Source organism: Alexandromys fortis, unplaced genomic scaffold (assembly GCF_014885135.2).
Source record: "Alexandromys fortis isolate MF-2015 unplaced genomic scaffold, M_Fortis_MF-2015_v1.1 scaffold_55, whole genome shotgun sequence".
Lineage (NCBI taxonomy): Eukaryota > Metazoa > Chordata > Mammalia > Rodentia > Cricetidae > Alexandromys > Alexandromys fortis.
In genome coordinates, this window is record NW_026067936.1 from 2955972 (window position 1) to 2980984 (window position 25013).

The 25013-nt window shown below is 39.2% G+C and overlaps 1 protein-coding gene across 1 annotated transcript in view; it reads right to left on the bottom strand.

Moving 5' to 3' along the window:
• The window catches only part of Hook3 (hook microtubule tethering protein 3), an 84467-nt gene that overhangs the window by 15551 nt on the left and 43903 nt on the right, over positions 1 to 25013 (bottom strand). The window contains exons 11-18 of the mRNA XM_050146736.1: positions 22096 to 22231; positions 21378 to 21465; positions 15084 to 15153; positions 13038 to 13178; positions 10642 to 10729; positions 5504 to 5538; positions 4364 to 4446; positions 2909 to 3009 (exon numbers count right to left, since the gene is read on the bottom strand). Coding sequence (XP_050002693.1) covers positions 2909 to 3009; positions 4364 to 4446; positions 5504 to 5538; positions 10642 to 10729; positions 13038 to 13178; positions 15084 to 15153; positions 21378 to 21465; positions 22096 to 22231 — 742 coding nt within the window. The remainder of the gene's footprint in view (positions 1 to 2908; positions 3010 to 4363; positions 4447 to 5503; positions 5539 to 10641; positions 10730 to 13037; positions 13179 to 15083; positions 15154 to 21377; positions 21466 to 22095; positions 22232 to 25013) is intronic.

The following is a 25013-nucleotide window of genomic DNA, read 5'->3' on the forward strand; positions in this document are numbered from 1 at the left end:
GTTTTACTACCAAAATGTTCAAACACATAGACCTCCAAATAGTTCAAACCCATTTATTATTTTTAACCTAGATTCAACAGTTGCTACTCTGTCATATCTGATCTCCCCTAACACTCTTAGGTGCTAGAAATAATTCACAGTCCCAGTGAATACAACCCTTAAGTACTTCAGTGTGCCTAGCCCTAGGCTTTTTTTTTTAACTTCATAATCACAATGCTACCACCACCTGTAAGAAAATAATAATTCTGTAAAATGGCCAGAATTTAGTCTATTTAGTCCTTTACAAGTAGGAGGGATTGGGGTCTTAGCCTTGCGCATGCTAGGAAAGCGCTCTACCTATGAGGCATGTATCCCTAGATCTTATTTATTTATTTATTTATTTATTTTTGGTTTTTCGACACAGGGTTTCTCTGTGGCTTTGGAGCCTGTCCTGGAACTAGCTCTGTAGACCAGGCTGGTCTCGAACTCACAGAGATCCACCTGCCTCTGCCTCCCGAGTGCTGGGATGAAAGGCGTGTGCCACCATCGCCCGGCCTAGATCTTATTATACCTTTTATTCTGAGACAACAGTCTCAGTAAATTGTTCAGGATGGTTTTGAACTTTCAATCCACCTGCTTTGGTCTTAAGAAGTAGCTGATATTACTTGGCCAAAGCGTCTCTTAAAAGTGATTCTCTGTTCTCAATTCAGGACTCAAAGACTTATGCATTCCACCTGGCAAGCAGAATTCCTTTTAATGCAGTACAGCTTCCTACATACTCCTTTATTCTACTCCCCCGCTTTTTTTTTTTTTTTTTTTTTTTTAGTATGATACTGACCTAAGAACTCAAGAGACCAATTGGCCCAAAGCTAGTGCCCATATGGACTACGTGAAAGAGGAGTAGAAGAGTTTCCCCAGGGGATATCCAAGCATGAGTGTGTATAAATGATTGATCAGTGTGTGCAAAGACTAGCAACTATGGCTTCCTCCTTCCAGATACTTACAACCTGAGACTGCACAACTATAGAGATCTCCTTCCAAGACTAGCTAACCCTTCTCCTGGGCTTAATAAAAACAATGAGGTTCTGGGTTGCAGCAGTTAGAAATTCCCACCTGATCTCAACTTTGCTGTGTGTGTGTGTCTGTGATTCTCTTGTCAATCCTAGACAGGGTTCCAGGAGCTCAGCACAGGATGACATGTGGCAGTCAGGGGCCACTGTTGGGGGCCTTTGATCATGCTCCACCTTAGTTTTTGAGAGAGTGCCTCTTACTGAATCTGGACTTTACCATGTTGGCTAGACTGACTGGCTGGTAAGTCTGAGATGGTCCTGTGTCTCACCTCTCAGAGCAGAGGTTATTCATGTGTGCACCCATGCCCAGCTTTATGTGACTCCTGGATCTGAAATGACATTTCCATTCCCTGTTTGTGCACTGAGCGCCTGATCCACTGAGCCATCTGCTTAGCTCTCATAATACTGACTTTTAACCCCAATTTTGGATTATCTGACAGTTTCCTAAAGGTATTACTTATTTACTTTTAAAAAGAATTATTTTCTGTATATAGGTGTTTTGTTTACATGTAGGTAGACATATCAGAAAAGGAAATCAGATCCAATGGGATTGCAGATATAGACAGCTGCTGCTGAGCCATCCCTCCAGTCCCACCTAAAGGTGCTAGTTAACTTGTTCAAACAGCTTCATGGTGTGAAGAAAGATCTAAAAGACACTTTGATTCAGGTTAATCACTGATGACAGTGATATTCCATCAGGAAGCACCAAATCTTGGCTGTAGCACTGTACATTGTTAATACTTTTTATTCAAGTATTTTTTTTTTTTGTAAAAATGATTTATTTTAGCCAGGTGTGGTAGTGTATGCCTTTTATCCCAGCACTTGGGAAGCTGATGCAGGTGGATCTCTGTGAGGCTGAGGCTAACCTGGTCTCCACAGTGAGTTCCAGGACAGCCAGAGCTGTAACACAGAGAAACCCTGTCTTTAAAAACAAAAACAAATTTCTTTATTTTGAGGGGTTTGATTCTCAGCAGGCATACATGGCTGTCTATCATGTGACTGTGTGTACCATGTGACTGTGTGTACCATGTGACTGTGTGTACCATGTGACTGAGGAGATGAAGAGAAGGTGTCTGGAATCTGGAGTTACAGACAACTGTGAGCACCATGGGGGTGCTGGAAACTAAACCTGGGCTCCCTGCAATACCAAGCTCTCTGAACCACTCAGCCATCTCGCTAGCCCTTTACATTTTTAGTAAAACTAAAGATTTATTCATTTATATGAGTTCGAGGGTCTCTCCAGCATGTATGCATGTGTATCACCTGCATGCCTGGTGTCCACTGGAGCTACTGGAGCCCCTGGAACTGGAGTAACTGACAGTTGTGATCTGCTTTGTGGGTGTTGGGAACTGAACCTGGGGCTGCACGAGTAGCAAATGCTCTCAATTGCTGAGTCATCTCTCTAACCTTAACTCTTAAAGTCAACCCATAACTTAACAGGGTCTTTTTTTTATCATGGCATTTTCACACATTTATGTCATTCATCAGCCTGTGCTCTTGGCTGAGGGAGATGCTAAATGCCAGGCCTGATGAGTGCCTCCCCTGGAACCCAAACAACAGAAGAACCGACTCTTGTCGTACTGGTTCCTGTCTGCGCATAGAGACATCTCATTCAGCTTTGTTCTTCTTCTTTCCTGTGTTGTTAACTCTAAGTACTGGCTACAGCTGTGGCTGTCAGCTATTTCTTACATAGGTGCATTGTCCTCTTGCTATTCAATTTGTGGAGTGATCTATTTTGACACTAACTTACTTGGGATCTTTTTCTGCTTCGATTTCTTTGATTATTGGACACTACACTTCCAGGCTAGAGAAAACCCTCTCTGGAATGTACAGTGAGATAGTTACAGGTTCATACTCACACTTTTGGCTTTCTCCAAGTACTTTTTATAGCGCTCTTCCATTTGCTTCATTTCTTCTTCTTTCTTCCGTAAAGCTTCTTGCAATTCTTCAATTCTTAAGGCTGAAAAAAAGATGTCCGTAAAAAAAAATTAGATTTTAATAACATTATATTTAATTATTTATTAACAAAATGGCACCTACAGAATGGGAAAAGATCTTCACCAACCCCACATCAGACAGAGGTCTGATCTCCAAAATATATAAAGAACTCAAGAAATTGGTCATCAAAAGAACAAATAATCCAATAAAAAAGTAGAGAGCTAAAGAGAGAACTCTCAACAGAGGACTCTAAAATGGATGAAAGACACTTAAGGAAATGCTCAACATCCTTAGCCATCAGAGAAATGCAAATCAAAACAACTCTGAGATTTCATCTTACACCTGTAAGAATGGCCAAGATCAAAAACAGCGATGACAACTTATGCTGGAGAGGTTGTGGGGAAAAGGGAACACTCCTTCATTGCTGGTGAGTGCAAGCTGGTACAGCCCCTTTGGATGTCAGTGTCACAATTTCTCAGAAAAGTAGGAAACAACCTTCCTCAAGACACAGTAATACCACTTTTGGGTATATATCCAAAGGATGCTCAATAGTGCCACAAGGACGTGTGCTCAACTATGTTCATAGCAGCTTTGTTTGTCATAGCCCAAACCTGAAAATAACCTAAATGTCCCTCAACCAAAGGATGGATAAGGAAAATGTGGTGCATTTACACAATGGAGAACTACACAGCAGAAAAAAATGACAACTTGAATTTTCAGGAAAATGAATAGAGCTAGAAAACATCATACTGAGTGAGGTAACCCAGACCCAGAAAGACACATCATCTTCTCCAGCCATAGGGGAAATTCTTAGTTGCTAGAATAACTAAAAGGCGTATTTAAAAAAGAAACAAGTTACATAAATTCATTCTACAGAATGCTGCACAGCTAATTGTTGAAATATGAGCGGCAGCGGGGCTGCGTCCCCAACACCCCGGCCGCTTGGCTAGCTCAGGCCCGAAATAACAACACACAAACTGTATTCATTGGAAGAACTGCTTGGCCCATGAACTCTAGCCCTTACAGGCTAATTCTCACATATTAATTTAGCCCATTTCTAATAATGTGTGTAAGCACCCCAAGGTGCGCTTACCGGGAAGATTCTAGCCTCCGTCCATCCTGGGAGAGCTTCATGTGTCTGCCTCAGAGCACAGAGCTATCGCGTCTACCTGGGAGGGCTGAGCATGGCGTCTCTGCTCCAGAGAGCAGAGTCTGACCTCACTTCCTCTTCCGCCCAGCATCCTATTCTGTTTACTCCTCCCACCAATGCTTTAACCTATCAGGGCCAAGCAGTTTCTTTATTGCTCAGCCAATGAAATCAACAGATTGATATGACACTCCCACATCAGATAATGATGCTATTAGGAAAAACTCACAGCTGTTGTTAAATCTTGGCTCGAGATCTTCAATTATGGCTCTCTTTTTCTGTAATTCATTGTTGGCTTCATGCAGCTTCTCTCTGCAACAAGATATATGATCATATCATCACTTCTGTTTTTCATTCCTGTGCTGGAGATCCAATTTAGTGCCTCATACATGCTATGCAAATTCTCCACCTCTAAGTACATGCTCAACCCTTGTTTCTATATTCTTTTTTCATCTGAACTAAAAATTCATTACTTTCGCATACACTTGCACTGCACACAAGCACTATGAAACAAAGGTAAACAGACTATAGTTTAATGCAAAACAAAGGAAGTCAGGAGTTTATCAATACAGCATCAAAACTAACAAAAGATGAAGATTACAGAGATGTACTCAATCAACTGGGAAGAAGGAGGGGTGGGAAGGAAAACTGGTTGAAATATAAAATGAAAAAAACAAAAAACATTGTAAGAGCCAGAGGCCCAGGACATCTGATAACCAATCAACCAGCAAACAAACAAAAAACCAAAAACCAACAAAAAAGACATGAAGTAGAGGGGGGTAGGAGAAGCGTTAGGGGAAGGTGTGGGGGCGTGGAGATGATCAAAAAACATTGTATAAAATTCTCAAAGAACTAGTAAAATTATATTTTTAAAAAAGTTTGCTTATAGAAGAATCAATGCCTGGCGAGCTGCAGTCTATGGGGCAGTTAGAGGGGTGCCTGTTCCCGTATGTGAAGTTCTACTGCAGCACAGTTCTAACTAGTTTAACATTGTCTACAGCTGCTTTGGAGCTGAGTGGCTGTAACAGAGGCCAGGACTCATACAGCCTCAAATAATTACTATCTGGCCTGTCACAGATAAAGGCTCCTTTCTAAGAAGGAGTCTCACACTGTTGTCCAAGTTGGCCTGAAACCAGGAGTAATTCTCCTGCCTTGGTTTCTGGATTGCAGGTATGAGCCACCATGCCCAGCTCACAGTCACTGAACTGATGTGCAGGATTTGGGTGGAAATGGTCCTGTAGACACTACTAACAAGTGGTACTTCCCTGTATCTTCAATGACCTTATGCCACTGACTACACAGTCTGTATCCACAACACAAAGAGCTTTTGTTCTGTAATGTGAAGAACCTCAACAAATTTTCTACTTACAGATGTTCTTCAAGCTTCTTTTTTAGAAGAACTGACTGAAAGTGGAAAATAAAAAATTAGCTCATTATTTAACATTTTAACTAACAAATTATTTTGTAAAAATCAAAGTATATACAGTAAATAACTTGGAGTAAGCTATCAGTAATCTCTTTGGTCAAAGAGCTCAAAACCCAATGTACCTCAATTTACAGTCCTCTTCAAGAGGAGAGCAGCCCAGAAGTGAGAGCAGCCACAGTAAAAAACACACAGATATAAATTCCCAATTTATATAGAGACCCAGATATTCCTGGACTCAGTATCCAAATAGTCCCCTAATGTAACACACTTTTTACGCCGCTTTCTTGGCATTACGGCAGTCCCAGGTTCACTGCCACATTTAACTGCGGACAAGTAATGTAGATCATGGCACGGGAAATAGAAAGGTAAGATGTTAGGGTACTGAGGATGAAGTTTTGACTGGGTAACTTTTTTTTTTTTTTAAAGTTTTAACTTCCTGAAAAGCAAGAAGTTAAAACTTACATAAAATAAGTAATAAAAAGGACCACCAAGTCTCACAGTGTAACACTTACAAGGGTAAATATTAATAGAGAGTTTGGAATTATGTGATAAATGACACTCAAAACCAATTAATGTAGGCTTATAAAACACACTGCTTGATTGTTTAATAATAGCAATGAGGAGAGAGAAAACCTCTTCAATTTTTAGCTACCCTGTTTAGTGATGATCACTATATATATTAACTCACATTTACCCACTTCCTGTCATTTAGAAATGGCCTGGGACTCACCACACGTGGAACCCAGTTTGCCCCTGAACTCATGACCTTCCTCCTAAAAGCAGGAGGCCTGGGATTCTAGGTGTGCATCATCAGGCTTGAGTTTATTCAATCAATTCTACAACAGGTTTAGAAAATTTCAAATTCACATCTCTCTCTTGATGTGGGAGTGTCATATATCAATCTGTTGATTTCATTGGTTAAGTTATAATAAACCAGCTGCTTGGCCTCATGGCTTGGAACATAGATGGGAGGAGTAAACAGAATAGAATTCTGGGCGGAAGAGGAAGTGAGGTCAGACTCTGCTCGGCTTCCGGGGAGAGAGCCGACAGCTCGGGAGCACAGACGCCATGCTCAGCTCTCCCGGGTAGACGCGATAGCTCTGCTCTCTGAGGCATACGCGATGAAGATGGATGTAGGCTAGAATCTTCCCGGTAAGCGCACCTTGGGGTGCTTACACACATCATTAGAAATGGGCTAGTCCAGGTGCGAGAATTAGCCTGTAAGGGCTAGAGTTCATGGGCCAAGCAGTTCTTTAAATGAATACAGTTTGTGTGTTGTTATTTCGGGCATGAGCTAGCCAAGAGGCTGGGGTGTTGGGGACGCAGCCCTGCCGCTCCTTATTTCAACACTCTCTGTGGTAATGGTAATCAGACCAACATCCTCTACCACTATTTTCACAGACGTATAGAAAGACAATATCCTTACTTTTATCGCGATATCTTTTCAGAGATATTATGTCTTAACTATCTAAAAAAGATATTATTTATATTTTATGACAGAAGTAAAAGATATGCTTTTTTTTTCAGAATTACACATTTTTCTTTCTTCTCTGGTCTCCTCAGCCTGTCTTGTTCTCTGCAGTTTTATATACTGTGGCTAGCTCAAATCATCCATATGACTGGATATAACAATGCATTTCTGCTTCCATGCTAAAAACAAATGACATAAAATAATAATAAAAATGTGCAAACCAGCATGCTCTGACTTAAGGTTATAAGAAAAGACTGTTTTGATAACAGAAAAGGCAGCAATTATGTGTTCTTCTTATAAGATACATGATACCTCTAATAAGATATCTTATTAAAAGGTTTATAAAAGTAGATATCTTATTAAAAGATAATAATCTTCTAATCTTTGTTTTAAAATAATTGTTTGTTCTCTTTGTGCTGAGAGGATGAAATGGAAATACTGAAAGTTCTTAATTTTGTTTTGATTAGATCTTAACAAATTACTTTGAAATCGCTACATATTATATAGTAAAACAACTAAATACAAGTTAATAAGCCAGATACCTCACAATAGTAATATTAACCCTGTTGTACAACTGAGGAAGCTGAGGGCCAGCAATTTAGTACCTTAAGTAACATACGAAAACTAAAGTCCAGTACAGCAGAGACCCAAACCCTCTGAATAGCCTCCCTTTCCTTGTGTTCTATGTTGCAGTGCCTCTCCAAATTGAAGACTATAACTATCAACACGTGTGGTTGGAGGAGACTAGATTATAAAAGGAAGCTTGTATTAAGGTCAGCTATTATCCATGGACTAATATAAGGGGCAGAGCAGAAGTAAGCAAAGGGAGTACATCCACTAAGGTTTGGATGTACTTTCAGAATTTTAATTGTAAGGAGCATATACTTAGAAAGCAAGTATTAGAATGTTCATTTTTCACGAATCCTACTTTGAAATTTCAGTATCACTACCTATAATATCAGATAAAAGTATACAATCTAAAAACTGCTAAGTATATGGAAATGAATAGGAAGCCATACTTACAATAGCCTTGAGCAGAAACCATGCCAAGAGACAGAGAGCACATATTAGTATGAAGCAAACACAGCAGCCAAGAGAAGGAACGATTTAGTAATTCATGAACAGAAGTAAAAGATATGCATTTTTTTCAGAATTGTACATTTTTCTTTCTTCTCTGGTCTCCTCAGCCTGTCTTGTTCTCTGCAGTTTTATATACTGTGGCTAGCTCAAATTATCCATATGACTGGATATAACAATGCATTTCTGCTTCCATGCTAAAAACAAATGACATAAAATAATAATAAAAATGTGCAAACCAGCATGCTCTGACTTAAGGTTATAAGAAAAGACTGTTTTGATAAGAGAAAAAGCAGCAATTATGTGTTCTTCTTCAGAGGGGATGAATCCAGTCTAGAGGCTGCTCTATGTATCACACTCCTGAGATACAACACTATGGATCATAGGGGAGAAAAATAAAGAGAAAAACATAAAAAATCTGATGGGGTCAAAAGAACTACATGCCCTGAATTAAACCATTTCTCTATGGAATCTGGAGTCTTCAAAACAGAACAATTTCCACCTGAGTCTTGTCGGCAGAGAAGAACATGGAAGGGAATTTTTCTTAGCTTATAGGGAGACATCTCATTACTACTTAGGTAGTTAAAAGGTGACCACTTTATGCAAATATCTGACAGGGAAGGCATCTTACCACTGAAATATAATCCCCTACAGCAATTGTTCATAATATATTTAAGTAGATTTACCACAGTGATACATAACTAGGCTGCCCCAAGCCACTTAAAAAACAACTCCCTAATGTTTTAATTTAAGCAAAAGAACCACACACACGGTCTTTACTACACTATGACATTCAGTCAGGCCACTCACGGTGCTTACACGCGGTGTGCCACCCTCTCTTCCCCTTTCTAATAAAACAAATCCACAAAAGTAACCTTCAAGTTTCCAAACCCAAATTAACTTTTATTTATTTTGTTTAAACGAATCTAGAAACCATATGAAGAAAGAAATACTACATCCTATGGCTGGCTACCTCTAAAACACTGTTAAGTAGGCTTTCTTATTTCAGTGCACTAATTCCAGTTTTTGGAGATTTATCATTTAAACATGTTTTGTTTGATGGATTGTTTTTAAATCATGACACTGGGTCAGGGGTTTGGCTCAGTGGTAGAACACCTGTTTGAATCTCAGACCCACACTTCGTTTGTTTTTCGAGACAGGGTTTCTCTGTCAAATAGTTCTGGAACTCACTTTGGATAAAAAACAAAAGAAATACTTGGCATTTTTATCTAGTCCCATTTTCATAAAGGTGTATGGTTGTTAAAAATGACAGCAGTTGTGAACTGAAACAATTACCAACTTATTAAGAAATAAACTAAATTGCCAAGTGGTGGTGATGCACACCTTTAATCCCAGCACTCAGGAGGCAGAGGCAGGTGGATCTCTGTGAGTTCGAGGCCAGTCTGGTCTACAGGCTCCAAAGCTCAGAGAAACCTTGTGTGGAAAAACCAAAGCAAACAAACAAAAAACAACAACAAAAACCCCAAACCTCCCAAAAATACAGGGCACAATGGCAACCTAAATAAGATATATGTGTAGAGAAACTTAGAAAACTAAGTTTGAGGCCTCAAGGGCTTTTATATTTAATATTCCCAAACTTTAAAAGTAATTCACTTAACTCTCTTTCCTTTCCTTTTCAGTTGTTCCTATGTTAATAAGGCTGGAGATTTCTCCAGCTGGCTGCATCAATGAAGCAACCCAGAGAGTATGAAATCCAATGTCTGAGAGCATAGGAAACTGCACTGACAACAGAGAAACAAGACTGATTGAGTAATATTTAATTTCCCTATTTTTTAAACTGTTCTTTTTTGTGCTTTAGTTTTTATTGTGTATGTTTTATTCAATATAAAGACTCTGCCAATTACAACTTGTTTACTGTTGTCAGAGATGTCTACTAGGCATCCTAGCACTGTGAAAGGTGGTTAGTGGGCAGAGATGATGTATGTCATTATCAGCATAGGTACCATATTCCAGTAAGAACGTGCCAATAGCACAGGAGAGCTAAGACAGAGATATGTAGAAAATGCTAAAACAATATATATATGCATAAAGAATGGATTCAGAAACTCAGAGGTGATTAATTATCAGTTTATATTAAAAATTCTTCTTGGGCATATCTTTACAATTTTTTTTGACCTGAGGGGGAAACCTTTCATTTCCCTATGAATTGAGCACATTTAAGATGTAGAGCTTCGATGTTTATCTTGCCTGATAAACACAAGTAAACTTAGCAGCGTCAATTAAAACAGGACTTTTAAATAAGGATGCCAGCAAAAAGGAACACAGTATTTCTTCCCTATAACCAGTATAATGCCAAATTATTAGAAATCAAATAAAACACTGAAGATGAGCCTGAGAGATGGTTCAATGGTAAAGACCACTGTCAGCAGGTGTAATGACCCGTTCCTGGGACTCCACACAAGCACATGCCTCCACAACTCATACCCATAAATTTGTTTGAGAAAGTGTCAAAATTATAAGTTTTCTTAGCTGTGAAACTTTTGAAGCATGGTCGGTACATATCAAAACTTACATCTTCTGCTTTTGAGCCTTGATCCTGCAAAGATTTCTGCAGTTCTTCTACTTGTGACTGTACTTCTAGAAGTCTCTGATTCACCAGCCTGCAAAGCAAACACATATCAATCCTCTACATATACTTTTTCCCGTTGGGCTGTCATAATGATTTCACTGAAAGCATCAGGTTGCAGTAGCATTGCATAACTGCAATAGGACACTCACAGTTTCATAAGTAAAGATTACTTTCCATATTATTTTTTATATTTAAAATTTCACTTTTTGGCTGGAGATATAGCTCAGCTGGTAGAGCGCTTGCCTCGATGCATAAGGCCCTGGGCTCCATCCCCAGTACTGTATAGCCAGGCAGAGTGGCACATGCCTGTGGTTCCCAACACTTGGGGGTAGAGGCAGGAAAGTCAGAAGTTAGAAAGACACACAGTGAACTTGAGGCCAGCCTGGTATACATTGTGCCAGAAAACAAAACAAAGCAAAGTAACACCACCTCACTTTCGCTTTCTCTTTCCTCTTTCCTGCTTTTTTTTTTTAAATCTATGATGCCACTGTAGACTTTTGTCAGTTAGGAAACATTTCCCAAGATGGGTGTGGTGGCATGTACCTTTAATCCCAGCACTTGTGAGACAGAGGCAGGAGGATATCTGGGTTTGAGGTCAGCCTGGTCTACGGATCAAGTTCCTGGACAGTCAGAGCTACACAGAGAAATACTGTCTTGAAAAACCAAACAAACAAAAAGCAACAACAACATACTAATTTTATAGTAACTGACTCTGAAACACTGTGTAACACTGAGATATGGAAAACTTACAGCAGAAATGCAATTTTTTGTTAATCTAACATAGTTTAAATTTTCAAAATAAATGAATTGCACTTGGGAGAAAAAAATTTCTTTTATGGTCATGACAAAAAATAAATAAGGGAAAAAATACTTTATTAACTGAACTCCATACCAGCAGATCCTTTCAAACATTAGTTTGTATAAAGAGTTCATGAACTGAGCTGGGCAGTGGGCGCACACCTTTAATCCCAGCACTAGAGAGGCAGAGGCAGCTCTGTAACCTCTGTGAGCTTGAGGTCAGCCTCGTTTAAAAACTGAGTTCCAGGACAGCCAGGACTGTGACACAGAGAAACCCTATCTTGGAAAACAAAACAAAACAAAAAAGAGTTCATGAACTACAATTGCTGTAAAAAAGTGCAAATGTATCAGATATATTTTTTTAAAAAAATTATTTGATTTTTATTCAATGTGCATTGGTGTTTGACCTGCATGTATGTCTGTGTGACTGTTATGGATCCTCTGGAACTGGACCTACAAACAGCTTTGAGCCACCATGGCTGAAGGGAACTGAACTCAGGTCCTCTAGAAGAGCAGTCAGTGCTCTTAACCACTGAGCCCTCTCTCCAGGCCTGAATCAGGTATTTCTTAATCCTCTCTCTATATGTTACCAGGGATGGTAACACAGGCTTTAATACTAGTACAGGCAGGTAGCTGAGTTCCAGGCCAGCCAGGACTACATAGTGAGACCTGATGTGGGATATCTCTCTGTATACTGTGAATATGTTTTATTACCACTGGTTAATAAAGAAGTTGATTTGGCCAATAGCCAGGCAGAATAGTCAGGTGGGAAATCCAAAAAAAGATACAGGAAGCAAAAGGATGGAGTCAGGGAGATGCTAGCAGCCACCTGAAAGAATAAGATGCCAGAACAGTATCTGTAAGCTGCAGGGCATGTGGCAATACACTGATTATTAGAAATGGGTTAATATGTAGAGCTAGTCAGTAAGAAGTCTGAGTCAACGGCCAAACAATTATAATTAACATTAAGCCTCTCAACATTGATAAGTGGCTGCGGGGGACCGGGCAGGACAGAGAAAAGTCACCAGCTACAGAGACCCTATGTCAAACAGATTAAATAAACTCAAAAAGAAATATAGCTGAACAAAGACAACACCAATGGACATGCCAAAGTGGATGGGGAAAATCCCATGGGGCCTCAGCTTTACACAAAAAACTGTAGGCAACTAAGTAAAGCTGGGAGTGGGAGGTGGCCCTTCAGGGAAGAGCACATGACTGGCTGCTGTACAGTGACAGATGTTCAGCCCTGAAAACAAACACACAAGTAACATTATACATGCTGAGCAGCTTTTATTTAGGAATATATATGTACAAACATACATATACACACATGCAGTAACAAGTAGTGAAAGAAGAGGCCTTGAGAAGAGGAGCTTGGGGAGGAGAGGATTTAGAGAGATGAAAAAGAAGAAATGTTTAATTATAACTAAAACAAAAGCAAGAAAAAATACTAGCATATAATCTTTTTCAAATGAATCATAAGCCTTTCTTTAGAAATCCCAAAATGAAGGCCCCGAAAGAGAAGCTGTGACTGACTCTACCTGTTCTCTGTCTCCAGCTCATTCTTGCGTAGGTTTGCATCATCTAGAAGGCTCTGCAATAAGGCTATTTTCTCATTGTCTGAACCCTCTTGATTGATTTTTAACATCTTATTCTCATGCTGTAGACGAATAAGTTTCTCCCTGAATGAGAAAAATAAAAGCTGATTATCTAGTTCATTAAGACGCTGTGTGAATCATGATCCAGATATATAAAGCTGGAGTGTCAATACACAGGATACAAATGAAAAACTAATATCACCTTTAATGAACTAAACTCCTTCTAGAATGTACATCCTGAAGAAACAGTTTCTGTGTTTCATGACAAAGGACAAAGAAAATTCCAAATCCTATTTCCCTTCTTTAAATATTTAAACTATGAACATGACTCTAACTATATAGTGCAAAACATGATTGTTGATGAAATTCAACCTTCTAATTCTGTGTATATACATACAGACAGGTATTTATTCCTCAAAAACACATTTTGTACTGGCGCTTGCTAGTTACACTTAGAATTCCAATCTTTTAATATTGTATCTCGAAAATTTAAATAACACAGCACTAAAAGATAAATCAACCATTACTTATTTAGATGATACATTTCATGCTTTTATTTTATTTTATTTTATTTTTTTTAAAGATTTATTTATTTATTATGTATACACTATTCTCAGTACTCCACCTGCAGGCCAGAAGAGGGCACCAGATCTCATTACAGATGGTTGTGAGCCACCATGTGGTTGCTGGGAATTGAACTCAGGACCTTTGGAAGAGCAGGAAGTGCTCTTAACCACCAAGCCATCTCTCCAGCCCCATTTCATGCTTTTAGTATTTTAATAATGAGTGGCCTTATAAAATACCTTTGTGTATATTGTTGACTATTTCCTTAAGATTATTTACCAGAAAAGCAAATTTTCAGTTAAAAGATGGGGACATTTCTACTATAAGACATGTTCTTCAATTTGTTCTAAAGACATTTTTCCCCACTTCTAGTTCCTCCAAAACCCTAACATGAGTGAAAATGTCAAATGCTAACTCACTGTCTGTGGTATATGTGGTAAGTTTTCATCACTGTTGATATCATCTTCTTATTAGCTCTTTAGGGTATAGAGCAGACTTAAGCTATCCCCAATCACATGCAGAGGAGCCACAGCTGTGAGTTATCACTGCTCCTTTTTAGCGTAACAAACCTTTGTAACAGGCTTCCTTAACTGCTTTTGGAGTAAAGGATATGGCCATTCATTTATAAATACTTACAAAGAATAAGTATGCCTTCATTCAACTAATTTCATTTGTTCCCAGATGGTGAAAAGTAAAAGGTACATAAGGGGCAGGGGAGATGGCTGACAGCCAAGTCTGATTCCAGGATTCCAAGGTGGAGAGAGAGAACCAACTCCCAAGATGTCCTCTAGCCTCTAAACATGAGCTATGGCTGGAGTGAGCACGCACGTGCGCACACACAGAATACAGAAAACGCACAGCATTAAGATGGGACCTGACGGACAACATATGATAAAGACAATGACAAACCGGTTCAAAAGTAAAGCAGTGTTCAGACTTAATCATTACCTTCTGCACACTTGCTCCCCCTCCTCATTTTTCAGTCATATTCATAATGCTGAGAAATAAACTGAAGGAGACGAAGTCTCTGAGCTACGCCTAGATAACAGGTGAGGAATACTGAGGGGAGAGTTCCTCTATGTGCACCTTGTGGTTGATAGATGAATCTTAGTAATTAACTGTTTATTAGGGGGATAGCTAAGTACAACCTTTGTCTTCAGTACTTTCACGCTGTCTGCTGAGGTTCCAAAATGGGATACGTGAGTTTTGCTTTTGTAGTGTGAAAGACTGCCTCATTCAAGTAAAAATAATTCGTTCTCTTGACAATTTAAAAAGCTTCTAAAGTACTGAAAACATGGAAATTTAATACTGAGTTCAGACTGAAATGTCCATCAAAAAGAGGAGCTAGTTCTTTTTCCACCAGAGAGTAAGTTCTCTACAAGGACATTGTGTGGAGGGACTGACTGTCACTGTTACCCTCTTTACCTGATTTCGGGTGTAATAATCTCTGCTGCGAGGCTGTCTGAAGATTCCTGGCTTCCCAGAGGCATTAACCCTATAAATACACAGAGAAGTATACAGTTAAGGAAGCACGGCTACCTCCTTTGCTTAAGAGATACAGTTTTTGCAGGAGAGCACAACCTTGACTATGAATTTTAACAGCTAAAGAATTCAAAGTTGTTTTTAAATTTTATTTAGATTGTTGTTTTATGGTATTAATACTTGAATCTGGCTCTGTGGATGCTAGGCAAAAATCACCAGTTTTCTCAAGTAAAAGTTAAAGTAGACTTACAAAATTAACTTATCATTAAAACAACTGTAACGGTCCAACTACATACCATTAAGTACATTTCAATGTTGTCTAGCCATTACTATTATCTGTTTCCAACTATTTAATAACTCAGTCAGAAACTCTATAACAATTAGATTATTCCAATCGTCCTGCCCGAAATTCCTTGGTAACCTCAATTCTATTTTTTTTTCTGTTTTTTCTTTCTTTCTTTTTTTTCTGAAGCTGAGGACCGAACCCAGGGCCCACTGAGCTAAATCCCCAACCCCCCTCAATTTTATTTTTAGTCTGTCTGTGTTAATGTGTTGCTTGCCTAGACATGTAAGCAGATCATGTATTGATCTTTTTTATTCAGTTAGCACAATACTTTGATGACTTGTCCACATTACAGCATTTTGCAGAACTTTCTTGCTTTTACTGTTCAATAATATTCCATTGTGTGCATTTACTGTATCTAAGCTCAGACAGATGTGCATTGTTTCTAGTTTGTGGTGACTGTGAATAAGGTTATGTGTATGTAATTGTATAGTGTGTATATACAGTAATGCTGTATGTGTACAATTATCTGGCCTCATGCACTTCAGTTCCGTTAGTGATGTACTTACACGTGGATCTGATGAATCACATCTTATTTTGCTTACACATTTTTATTTTTATTTTTTTTTAGAAGTTGTGTAAATAAATTTTTTTTATTTTTTTAATTAATTAATTAATTAATTTATTAAAGATTTCTGTCTCTTCCCCACCGCCGTCTCCCCTGCTTACACATTTTTAAACGCTATCAATTTTATTTCCACAGCATTACTCCATCCCACCAGTGATGCATAATGGTTCAATTACTCCCAACCAATTTCTTTCCTTGGGGTCATGGTGGTAGTGGGAAAAACATTAGCCTCACTAATTAGTTTGTGGTAACTCATTGATTGCTTTGCCTTTATCTAGTGAACCCTGAATGATATCACTATTTCATGTGTTTACTGGCCATCTGTTTATCTTCCTTAGAGATATATAGTTCTTTCTATTCAAATCCTTTGTTCATGTGTGGAATAGTTTTTATTTTTATTATTGTTCAATTTTTATAAAATTTTCAGATAGCCTGGATATTCTCTCTGTGCACATCATATATTCGTGTACATGTATGAGATCATATGCAGAAGACAGAAAAATCACCCTGCACTCTATATTTGTGTACCATGTGTGTTCTGAGCATCTGGAGTAGCCAGAAGAGGGCATGGGATCCTCTGGAACTGAGTTTCAGATGGTTAAGAACAGCCTCGTGGTTGATGGAAAATGAACCCCGGTCCTCTTAAAGAGCAGCCTATGCTTTTAACCACTGAGCCATCTCTCCAGTCCCTGGATATTAATTCACTCAGATATCTGCAAATGCAAATACTTTCTTCCACTCTGTAGATCTTCTGCCCTACTCTACTCTAGTGTTTTGGTGCATTAACATTTTCAGTATTGATAGAACCCTCTTCATTCATTTTTTTTTTTTTTTTGGTTGTTGCCTATGCCTTTGGCACCAATTGCAGGGGCTTATTTTCAAATTCAATGTCATAAAAACGTTCCCCTACAATAGCTCTTATATTTGGTCTTTGAGTCAGTTTCATTCTTCTGCATTTGGATGCAAAATATACAATCAATTTTCTCCTTCCTCCCTACTCCCCTTTCCCTAATTGCTCTGGCTAGAAATTTTAATACTATCCTGAAGAAAACTGGTGATAGCAAATATCTTTGTTTTTTCCCTGGTCTTAGAGGAAAAACTTTCATTCTTTCACCACTGAGGTTTTTCCAAATGTTTCTTTATCATGTTGAGGAAATCTATTCCTGGCATACTGAGTTTTTTAAAATTATGAGTAGGTGTTGGAATTTGTCAAATGCCCTTTTCTGTACAAACTGAAATGATGCTGTTTTCCCTTCATTTTGTTCATGTGGCTGACAATGAGCTCTCTATCTGCCCCTGAAGGAGTTCTACAGTAAAGTTATCAACAGGAAAGGTGTACACCTTTCCCACGCTTGTTCAGTACACTACAGCAGGTCTTAGCCAGTGCAGTAAGACTCGAGAAGGAAATAAAAGAGATACACATAGGAAGGGAATAAGTTCAAATTAAAATTACTTTGATATTCTAGCTCACACCAATCAGACTATAATTAAGAAAATAAATGACAGTTGGGTGGTGGTGCATGCCTTTAATCCAGCACTCAGGAGGCAGAGGCAGAGGCAGGTGATTTCTGTAATTTCAAGGCCAGCCTGAGGTACAAAGTGAGTTTCAAGACAGACAGAGCTAAAACAGTGAAACCTGTCACGAGCCATTTCCCCCCTAAAAATCATTACAGAAACCATCACCCTGGGGAGTCTGCAGAGAACCCCACACCCATAATTATGTTCTATTGAGAACCTGCCCCACACCCAATTAAGCTGTTGATGGAGAGCTATCTGTTAGCGGAATGTGATAGCCTCACATTCCAGCTATCCAGGGAACCAGGTGTGGCAACTTGTGACTTCTTGGCCTACCTGTCCGAATGTAACCTCTTGACCTACGTGACCGGGACCACGCGGCGAGATCCCGTGCCCTGCCCCCCATTCCTTACCATATATAAACTGTAACCTGTCCCTAATAAACGGAGGCTTTGACAAATCTGCTTGGCCTCCTTCTTCTGTCCTAGCTCATTCCCTTCCAGGTAGCGCCCCTCCGAGACCCTGGAATAACTGATTGCAGGGTGGGTTACAAACCCCTAGACTGAGTAACCCACCCAACGCAATCGACAGAAACCCTGTCTCAAAAAACTGTAAAAGAAAAAGAAATGACAAAAAAAGATTGGACATGGGAGAGGGGAAACCTTATTCACTGTTGGTGCAAGTGCACACTGGTACAGCCACTATAGAAACCTTATTCACTGTTAGTGCAAGTGCACACTGGTATAGCCACTATGGAAATCAGTGTGAAGGTTCCTCAAACACTAAAATCAGAAGTAACATGTGAGCCCAGCTTTATCATTCCTGGGCATATACTCAAGGAAGTCTCTATGCTATCAACAAAGATGCGTGCACACCTCTGTTTAGAGCTGCTCTGTTGACAACAGCATCTCAACTGATGGACCGTGAGAGCATGCTACATTTGAACTTTAAATCAGCTGTTAAGAAAACTGAGCGGCTTTAAGGGAGAGAGGGTAACAGAACACTTATGCAATGAATGCTGGGGATGGGCAGAGGAAAGAGACGCAGGCAGTGAGACTGAGGGAGGGGGACTAGAACAAAGTTTGCATGAAAAAGCCACTAGGAAATCTGCTACTTTGTAAGTTTTTTAAAAATAAATAAAACAAGGGATGGAGAGATGGAATCAACGCGACAAGGTGGTTGTCCTATGCATGTTTCTAACTTCAGTTCTGAGGGATCGGGCATCCTCTCTTGGCCTTCATGTGTCCATAATTATGCATATTCTTACATATATATATATATATAAATATGTATATCTTACATGTAAGAAACTTAAAAAAAAGTTCCACCACAAAACCTTACCTATAAAGTATTTGTCAGTGAGACCCAAGACCCTTAAAACAGTACGTGTTTTTATTGGTTGCTCACCAGAACTCTGTTAATGGTAAGATCCTTTTGGTGAAGACACTGTATGTTTTGGATGCAGAACATACAACAATCAAGCTATAACTGAGCTGGAAGTGTTTTCTCTACATAGCTGCACTCACAGCTGGTGTAGGAGGGTCATCTGTCAATGTGTTACTTTCATTGGTTAATAAAGAAACTATTTTGGCCTTTTGATAGGACAGCAGCTTAGATAGGCAGAGTAGACCAAACAGAATGCTGGGAGAAAGAAAGCAGAGTCAGGCAGACACCATAAAGCTCTGGCCCCAGATGGACATAGGTTAGAATCTTCCTGGTAAGCCACCACCTCGTGATGCTACACAGATTATTAGAAATGGGTTAATCAAGACGTGAGAATTAGCCAATAAGAGGCTGGAACTAATGGGCCAGGCAGTGTCTAAATGAATACAGTTTCCGTGTAATTATTTCGGGTGTACGCTAGCCAGGCGGAATAGAACAAGGAGTTCGCACCTCATTACTACAGGGATAAAAGGTCTGCCCACTACACCCAGCATATTACACTTCCTCCCTTACTCTTTAGTAACTTAGTTTACTGGTGAATAAAAATGTCACAATTATATTGCTAAACATTCAGGTAGTTCTGCAATTTTATTCTTAGAAACTACTCTTTAATCATTTGGGTACAGTTCTAGAGGAAAAACCTCACAAAAACATTCAACCATGTAGATTTTTATATAGCAAATAATAAACTTGAGCTTAAAAGAGACAGGCTGTTTTTTCTTGACAACATGGGAACTGAGAGTAAAGAGGATAAGGTTCAAGTTAGATTCCAAAAATTTATGAAAACTTTATGGAGAGCTGATGAGAAAAGAAGTTAAAGAATTGCAGGGGTACAAAGAAGAACCAATTATATTAAGAAATACTGTACATTTGGTGAGGATAACCAGGAATGTATGTATGTATGTATATATGTATGTATGTATGCATGTACATACATGTTTCTGGATATATTTCTCCCTCTCTCCTTCAGCTAGCACTGGTCATCTGAACTATATGTTGAGAGGACCATGGCTATCTGAACTAGGGTCTGGAAACAGGCCAAGAGGAGAGAGAAGAGAGAGGTATGACAGCAAGGCCACAGTGGCTGATGTTTACATGAGTGGAATCAGAGCAGAGGGGACTGACAGACAACTGGGGAGTGGGATAAAATTAAGTAGATAGAGAAGTTCTTTGTGGGAACAAGGAGAGGAAAACCAAGGGTAGTCATGGAAAACTGTTTCAAGTAACTAAAAAGTCAGGGTTTGGTTAAGAGTGAAGCTTGTAGCAGGAATTGCCAGTCACCTACTGTGAGTAAAGAGGGGAAGAGTGCTGTAGGAAGTCTTACAGCCAGTGGTTCCCCGCCCACTGGGAATGGCATCTTATACGGCAAGAACTGATGTAGAGCATGCGTCCTCCCTTTCTGGTCGCTGGATTTGGTTTCTGTTCTCTGTTCAAGCAGAGGATTCTGATTTGTGAGTTTACCCCTAAATAAATAACCATCTATTTCTCAATTCTGAGCTAGTGTGGGATTTCTTTTAAGCGTCGTTGCACAGAAGAGGGCAAATCCTGAGCCAAGCATTAATCCCTTTGTTTGAGAAAGAAGATATATATGTGGCTTTTGTTTTTCTTAAAAGCTTTTCTTTTAAGAATTCCTAAATCTTTTTTTTTTTAAAAGATTTATTTTTGTACTTTATGTGTATGAGTGGTTTGCTTTCACATATTTTCAGTGTACCATGTGCTTGTAGTGCTGCAGAAGACAGAAGAGGATGGTGGATTCCCTGGGACTGGAGTTACATGGTCTGCCATGTGGGTCCTGGGAGCTGAACCCAGGTCCTCTGCAGAATAGCCAGCGCTCTGGAGGAGGCTCTCCAACCCACATACAAGTTATTGATTTACTTATTTAATTTTTAGTTTTTTTGAGATAGGGTCTCTCTGCAGCTTTGCAGCCTGTCCTGGAACTAGTTCTTGTAGACCTGGCTGACCTCGAACTCAGAGATCCGCCTGCCTCTGCCTCCCAAGGCTCCCAAGAGCTGGGATTAAAGGTGTGCACCACCACCATCACCTGGCTAGATACAAATTTCTTAATGATTTAAAATCCATTCCACTTTTTGCAGGAATCACCAACTTGGAAAGTTTGATATACTTCTAAAGCAGTCATGAGAGATTTTTCAGAATAAGAGTGTCACATTAAATGATTGTGACTTGTAAACTCAAGAGATTACAAAATTGCTTTAAAGTTGCTAAGTAAACCAAGATCTTGGTTAACAGTTCAAAAATTTCATTCCTTTTCTTTTGTTGGGCCATCTGTCTGTGCAATCATCTTAAAGTGAAGCCAACACCTTTGCTGACTTTCCGAGCCAGACTCCTGGAGTTACAGGGGCTTTTTTACCTTGAGTGGTGAGCTGCCCCTCCTGAGCCTGGACACAACGGAGCTCTTCAATGGTTTCCTTCAGAGAATCCCTTTCTGTTCTTAACCTCTAAAGTAACATAAAAGCAAAGGTCAGCTCTACAGATTTACTGAGCAGTAATCGAGGCCTTATCCAGGAAAAAGATAAACAGTGGACATGAGCTTATTTTTAGTTTTGATCTTATATGGAGATCATGGAAGTAGAAACAGATGAAAATGATTATCTTTTTTATCTTCTATCTTTACAATACCAAGTATCTATTATTTCATGGTAATACACATTCATGTTAAGCATGAGGCACAAAGCTAATTAGTCCACTCTTAACTATGTTCTTAACATTATTTTCATTCAATAAAGAGTCAGGATGAAGACTAAATACTCATAAACTGTGAAAAGCAGAAATAATGCTAAACAACAGTGCAGCAGTGTTCTCCATACTAGTCACACAGCAAACAGAAGGGCTATACATAGAGGAAGTCAACGGAAGAAGAAAAGAGAGACCAATGATACAAATATATGTATATTAGAGAAATGAGAATTGGAGTAAAACTAGTCTAGCTTTTATTTATTTCTGAGAAAAAGAGAAAAATTGTGACTTAAAAGTAGAACAATTAAAAGAAGGAATTAATACAGTCAAAAATTAAATTTCAGTCTTAATGTTAGCACTTCTGAAAAACAAAATGCCCATTACATACTCACATCTTTTTCTTTCTGAAGACCATCAACTTTTTCTTTTAGCCGCTTATATTCAAAATCTAATTTATCTGCTTTCTTTGATTCATCGGATAATCTATTTTGCAGCTCTACAACCTGATACAAAATACATAAATTATATAAAAATGTTAATTTTTATAATTTGAAACATTAGAAATGATCACAAGGTGGTAGAATATAGCTCAATGGTAGAACACATGCTTATTAGCATGCACAAAGCCTTAAATTCAATCCCCAGCATGCCCTCCCCCAACTAAACAAAATTAAAAAAAAACCATTATTTTCTTCTACAGGTTTAAGAAAACTCTATTCCCACCATACTTGACTAAACGTTATACAATCCATCAGCCTAATAGAAGGGAGAGAACTAGGAACTAAAATCTTCATAGGTAAGAGAGGCTCCTAAACTAGAGTCATCTAGAACAAAGGTATCAATTATCAGAGGGCCTTCATTTCTAGCAAAAACACTGAGAAGCAAAGAAACAGGAAGGAAAAATAGGAAATGCTCAATTACATAGCTAATCTTATAAGAGGCTAAAACCCCTGTGGGAAGTTCATGAAGAAGGTGTGGATAATGAGAGGTGCCAATGCCAATAACAGGAACCTAGAGCTTTGAGTATAACAGGAATCAAGTGGTCATTAAATAGTCCTGGCTGTAAAGAGTAAGGAGAAAAAAAGATCAGTCTGGGTATGGAGGTGCACACGTTTAATCCCAGCACTCAAGAGGCAGCATTAGGCAGATCTCTGTAAACTCCTGACACGCCAGGGCTACGTGTGTCTCAGGGGGAAGGGAGGGATAGAGGGAAGAAGAAAGGAAGATCCATCAGCAGGCAAGAAAAATGAGTGCTCTGGAGTTAAAAGGAAATACCTTGGAAAAGTAACCCTGGCCAGCTGATATTTAGATGTGTGTTTTCACTCCTTGTTTGTCTGGGGAATGCAAACACAGGCAAGAGAAGTGGTTCTGCATGCTAATGCTGGAAAACATGGCTTGAGGAAACAAAAACTGACTGGAGAAAAACTGCAATTCAGAGCCATCACAATTCCTCAAAGAACTAATGAAAAAGCAAGACTGAAATTATGCAGATAATGAGAAAAAGCTGCAATTAATCAAGGTCTATTACCAACAATTACAGTTTTATAAGTTCAGCAAAGATTTCAGGTTGAAACTGTCAAATATAACACGTCCACCAGATTTACAGGAGTGGATGTCTGGGATCCCAGCACTCATCAGGCCGTGGCACAGGCTGTGCGGCAGGGCAAGTCTAGTTAAGGTACACAGGAAACCCTGTCTCAAAAATACCGGAGGTGAAGGATATTGTTTAGTAGGAGAACGCTTGCCCAGCACACACATGGTCCTGGGGTTCTTCCTTAGACAGGAGACGCAGGGGAAGAAGTACACATTTTATGAACATGAGACTGTGAGGGCCAGCCATGATAATCTAAGTCTGGGCAAAAAGGAAGTTCTTTACTTCCTTCAACCATTATCACCTGGGACTCTGGCCATCCATGAATTTAAATGGAGTCTGGAGTCTCAATAGTTTACCGAGACAATGCCTGGCAGGCCCAGATTACCGATTCCCACCCAAGAGCTGACCATTCAAAGGAAATTTCTGGCATTCCAAGCACTGTAGATAGAAACACCTGCCAGCACTTCACCAGGACACCCCTAGACAGACGTCAGACAATCAGGGGTCCTGAACCTCAGAGACTCCTCACCCCCACCTTTACTACTATAAAAACCCAATTCTAATTGAGCTTGGGGCTCTCCAGATATTCCAATGTGTTGGTCTTGCGGAGAGACCGAGTTTGCAAACTTGATTAAAATAAAGGCTCTTTGCTTTTACATATGGGACTTGGTCTCCTTTGTTTGCTTTTGTGGGGACCCACTGATTTGGGCATAACAAGACCATGACCAGAGCAACCACACACAGAGAACTTGCAGAAAGAAAAATATCATTAAAAAAAGTATTAAGAATATGACTGTGAATAGGCACAGAGAATTGGTATTCTATGCAGTTTGTTATACTATTTCTAGATATACATTTTTCTCTTAATTCTAAATTAGATATGCTTTATTAGTTCTAAAAATGTTAAGTGTTTTTCCCTTCAAATAATATTCTCTATTTCTTTCTACTTTCTCCTCTAGATATATTGCTGCTTACTTCATATTGGATATGTTTTAAGAACAAGTATTTTTTTGGCTATACTTTTGAGTAATTTCAATCCATATTTAAATTCAATATTTCAGGAAGTTCCTTAAGTTTGCCATATAATTGAAACTTTTATAATAGAGCACTGAGAAGAAAATATATCAACCAAGGAAATTTGGAAACCACTCATGATGTACGGGTTTAAGGCTTTAGCTCAATAGTTTGATTATCTGAGTTCGTTACCCAGAACCCACATGGTGAAAAGAGAGAGCAGATTCCTGCAGGTTGTCCTAGGACCTCCATATGTATGTTAAGTCACACCTATGTCCCCGGCAATCAAATAAATAAGGTGTAATAAAAAGAAAATAAATATAAAAACAGTTAAGAATCTTGTGGTGGTTAAGTAAGAATGACCTCTACTGGCTCACATATTTGAATGCTTAGTCACCAGGAGTGGAATTCTTGAAAGATTAGAAGGAATTAGCAGGTGGCCTTGTAGGAGTAGGTGTGGACTTGTAAGAGAAAGTGGGTCACCAGGGGTGGGGGTGGGGTGGGGTAGGCTGTGGGGTTTCAGAAGCTCAAGCCAGGCCCAGTGGCTCCCTATCTGTTCCTGCTGCCTGCAGATCAGGATGCAGAACTCTCAGCTACTTCTCCAGCACCATGTCTGCCTGTAAGCCACCATGCTCCCCACCACGATGATAATGGGCTAAACCTCAGGAACTGCAAGCCCCTAATTAAATGCCTTTTTTTTTT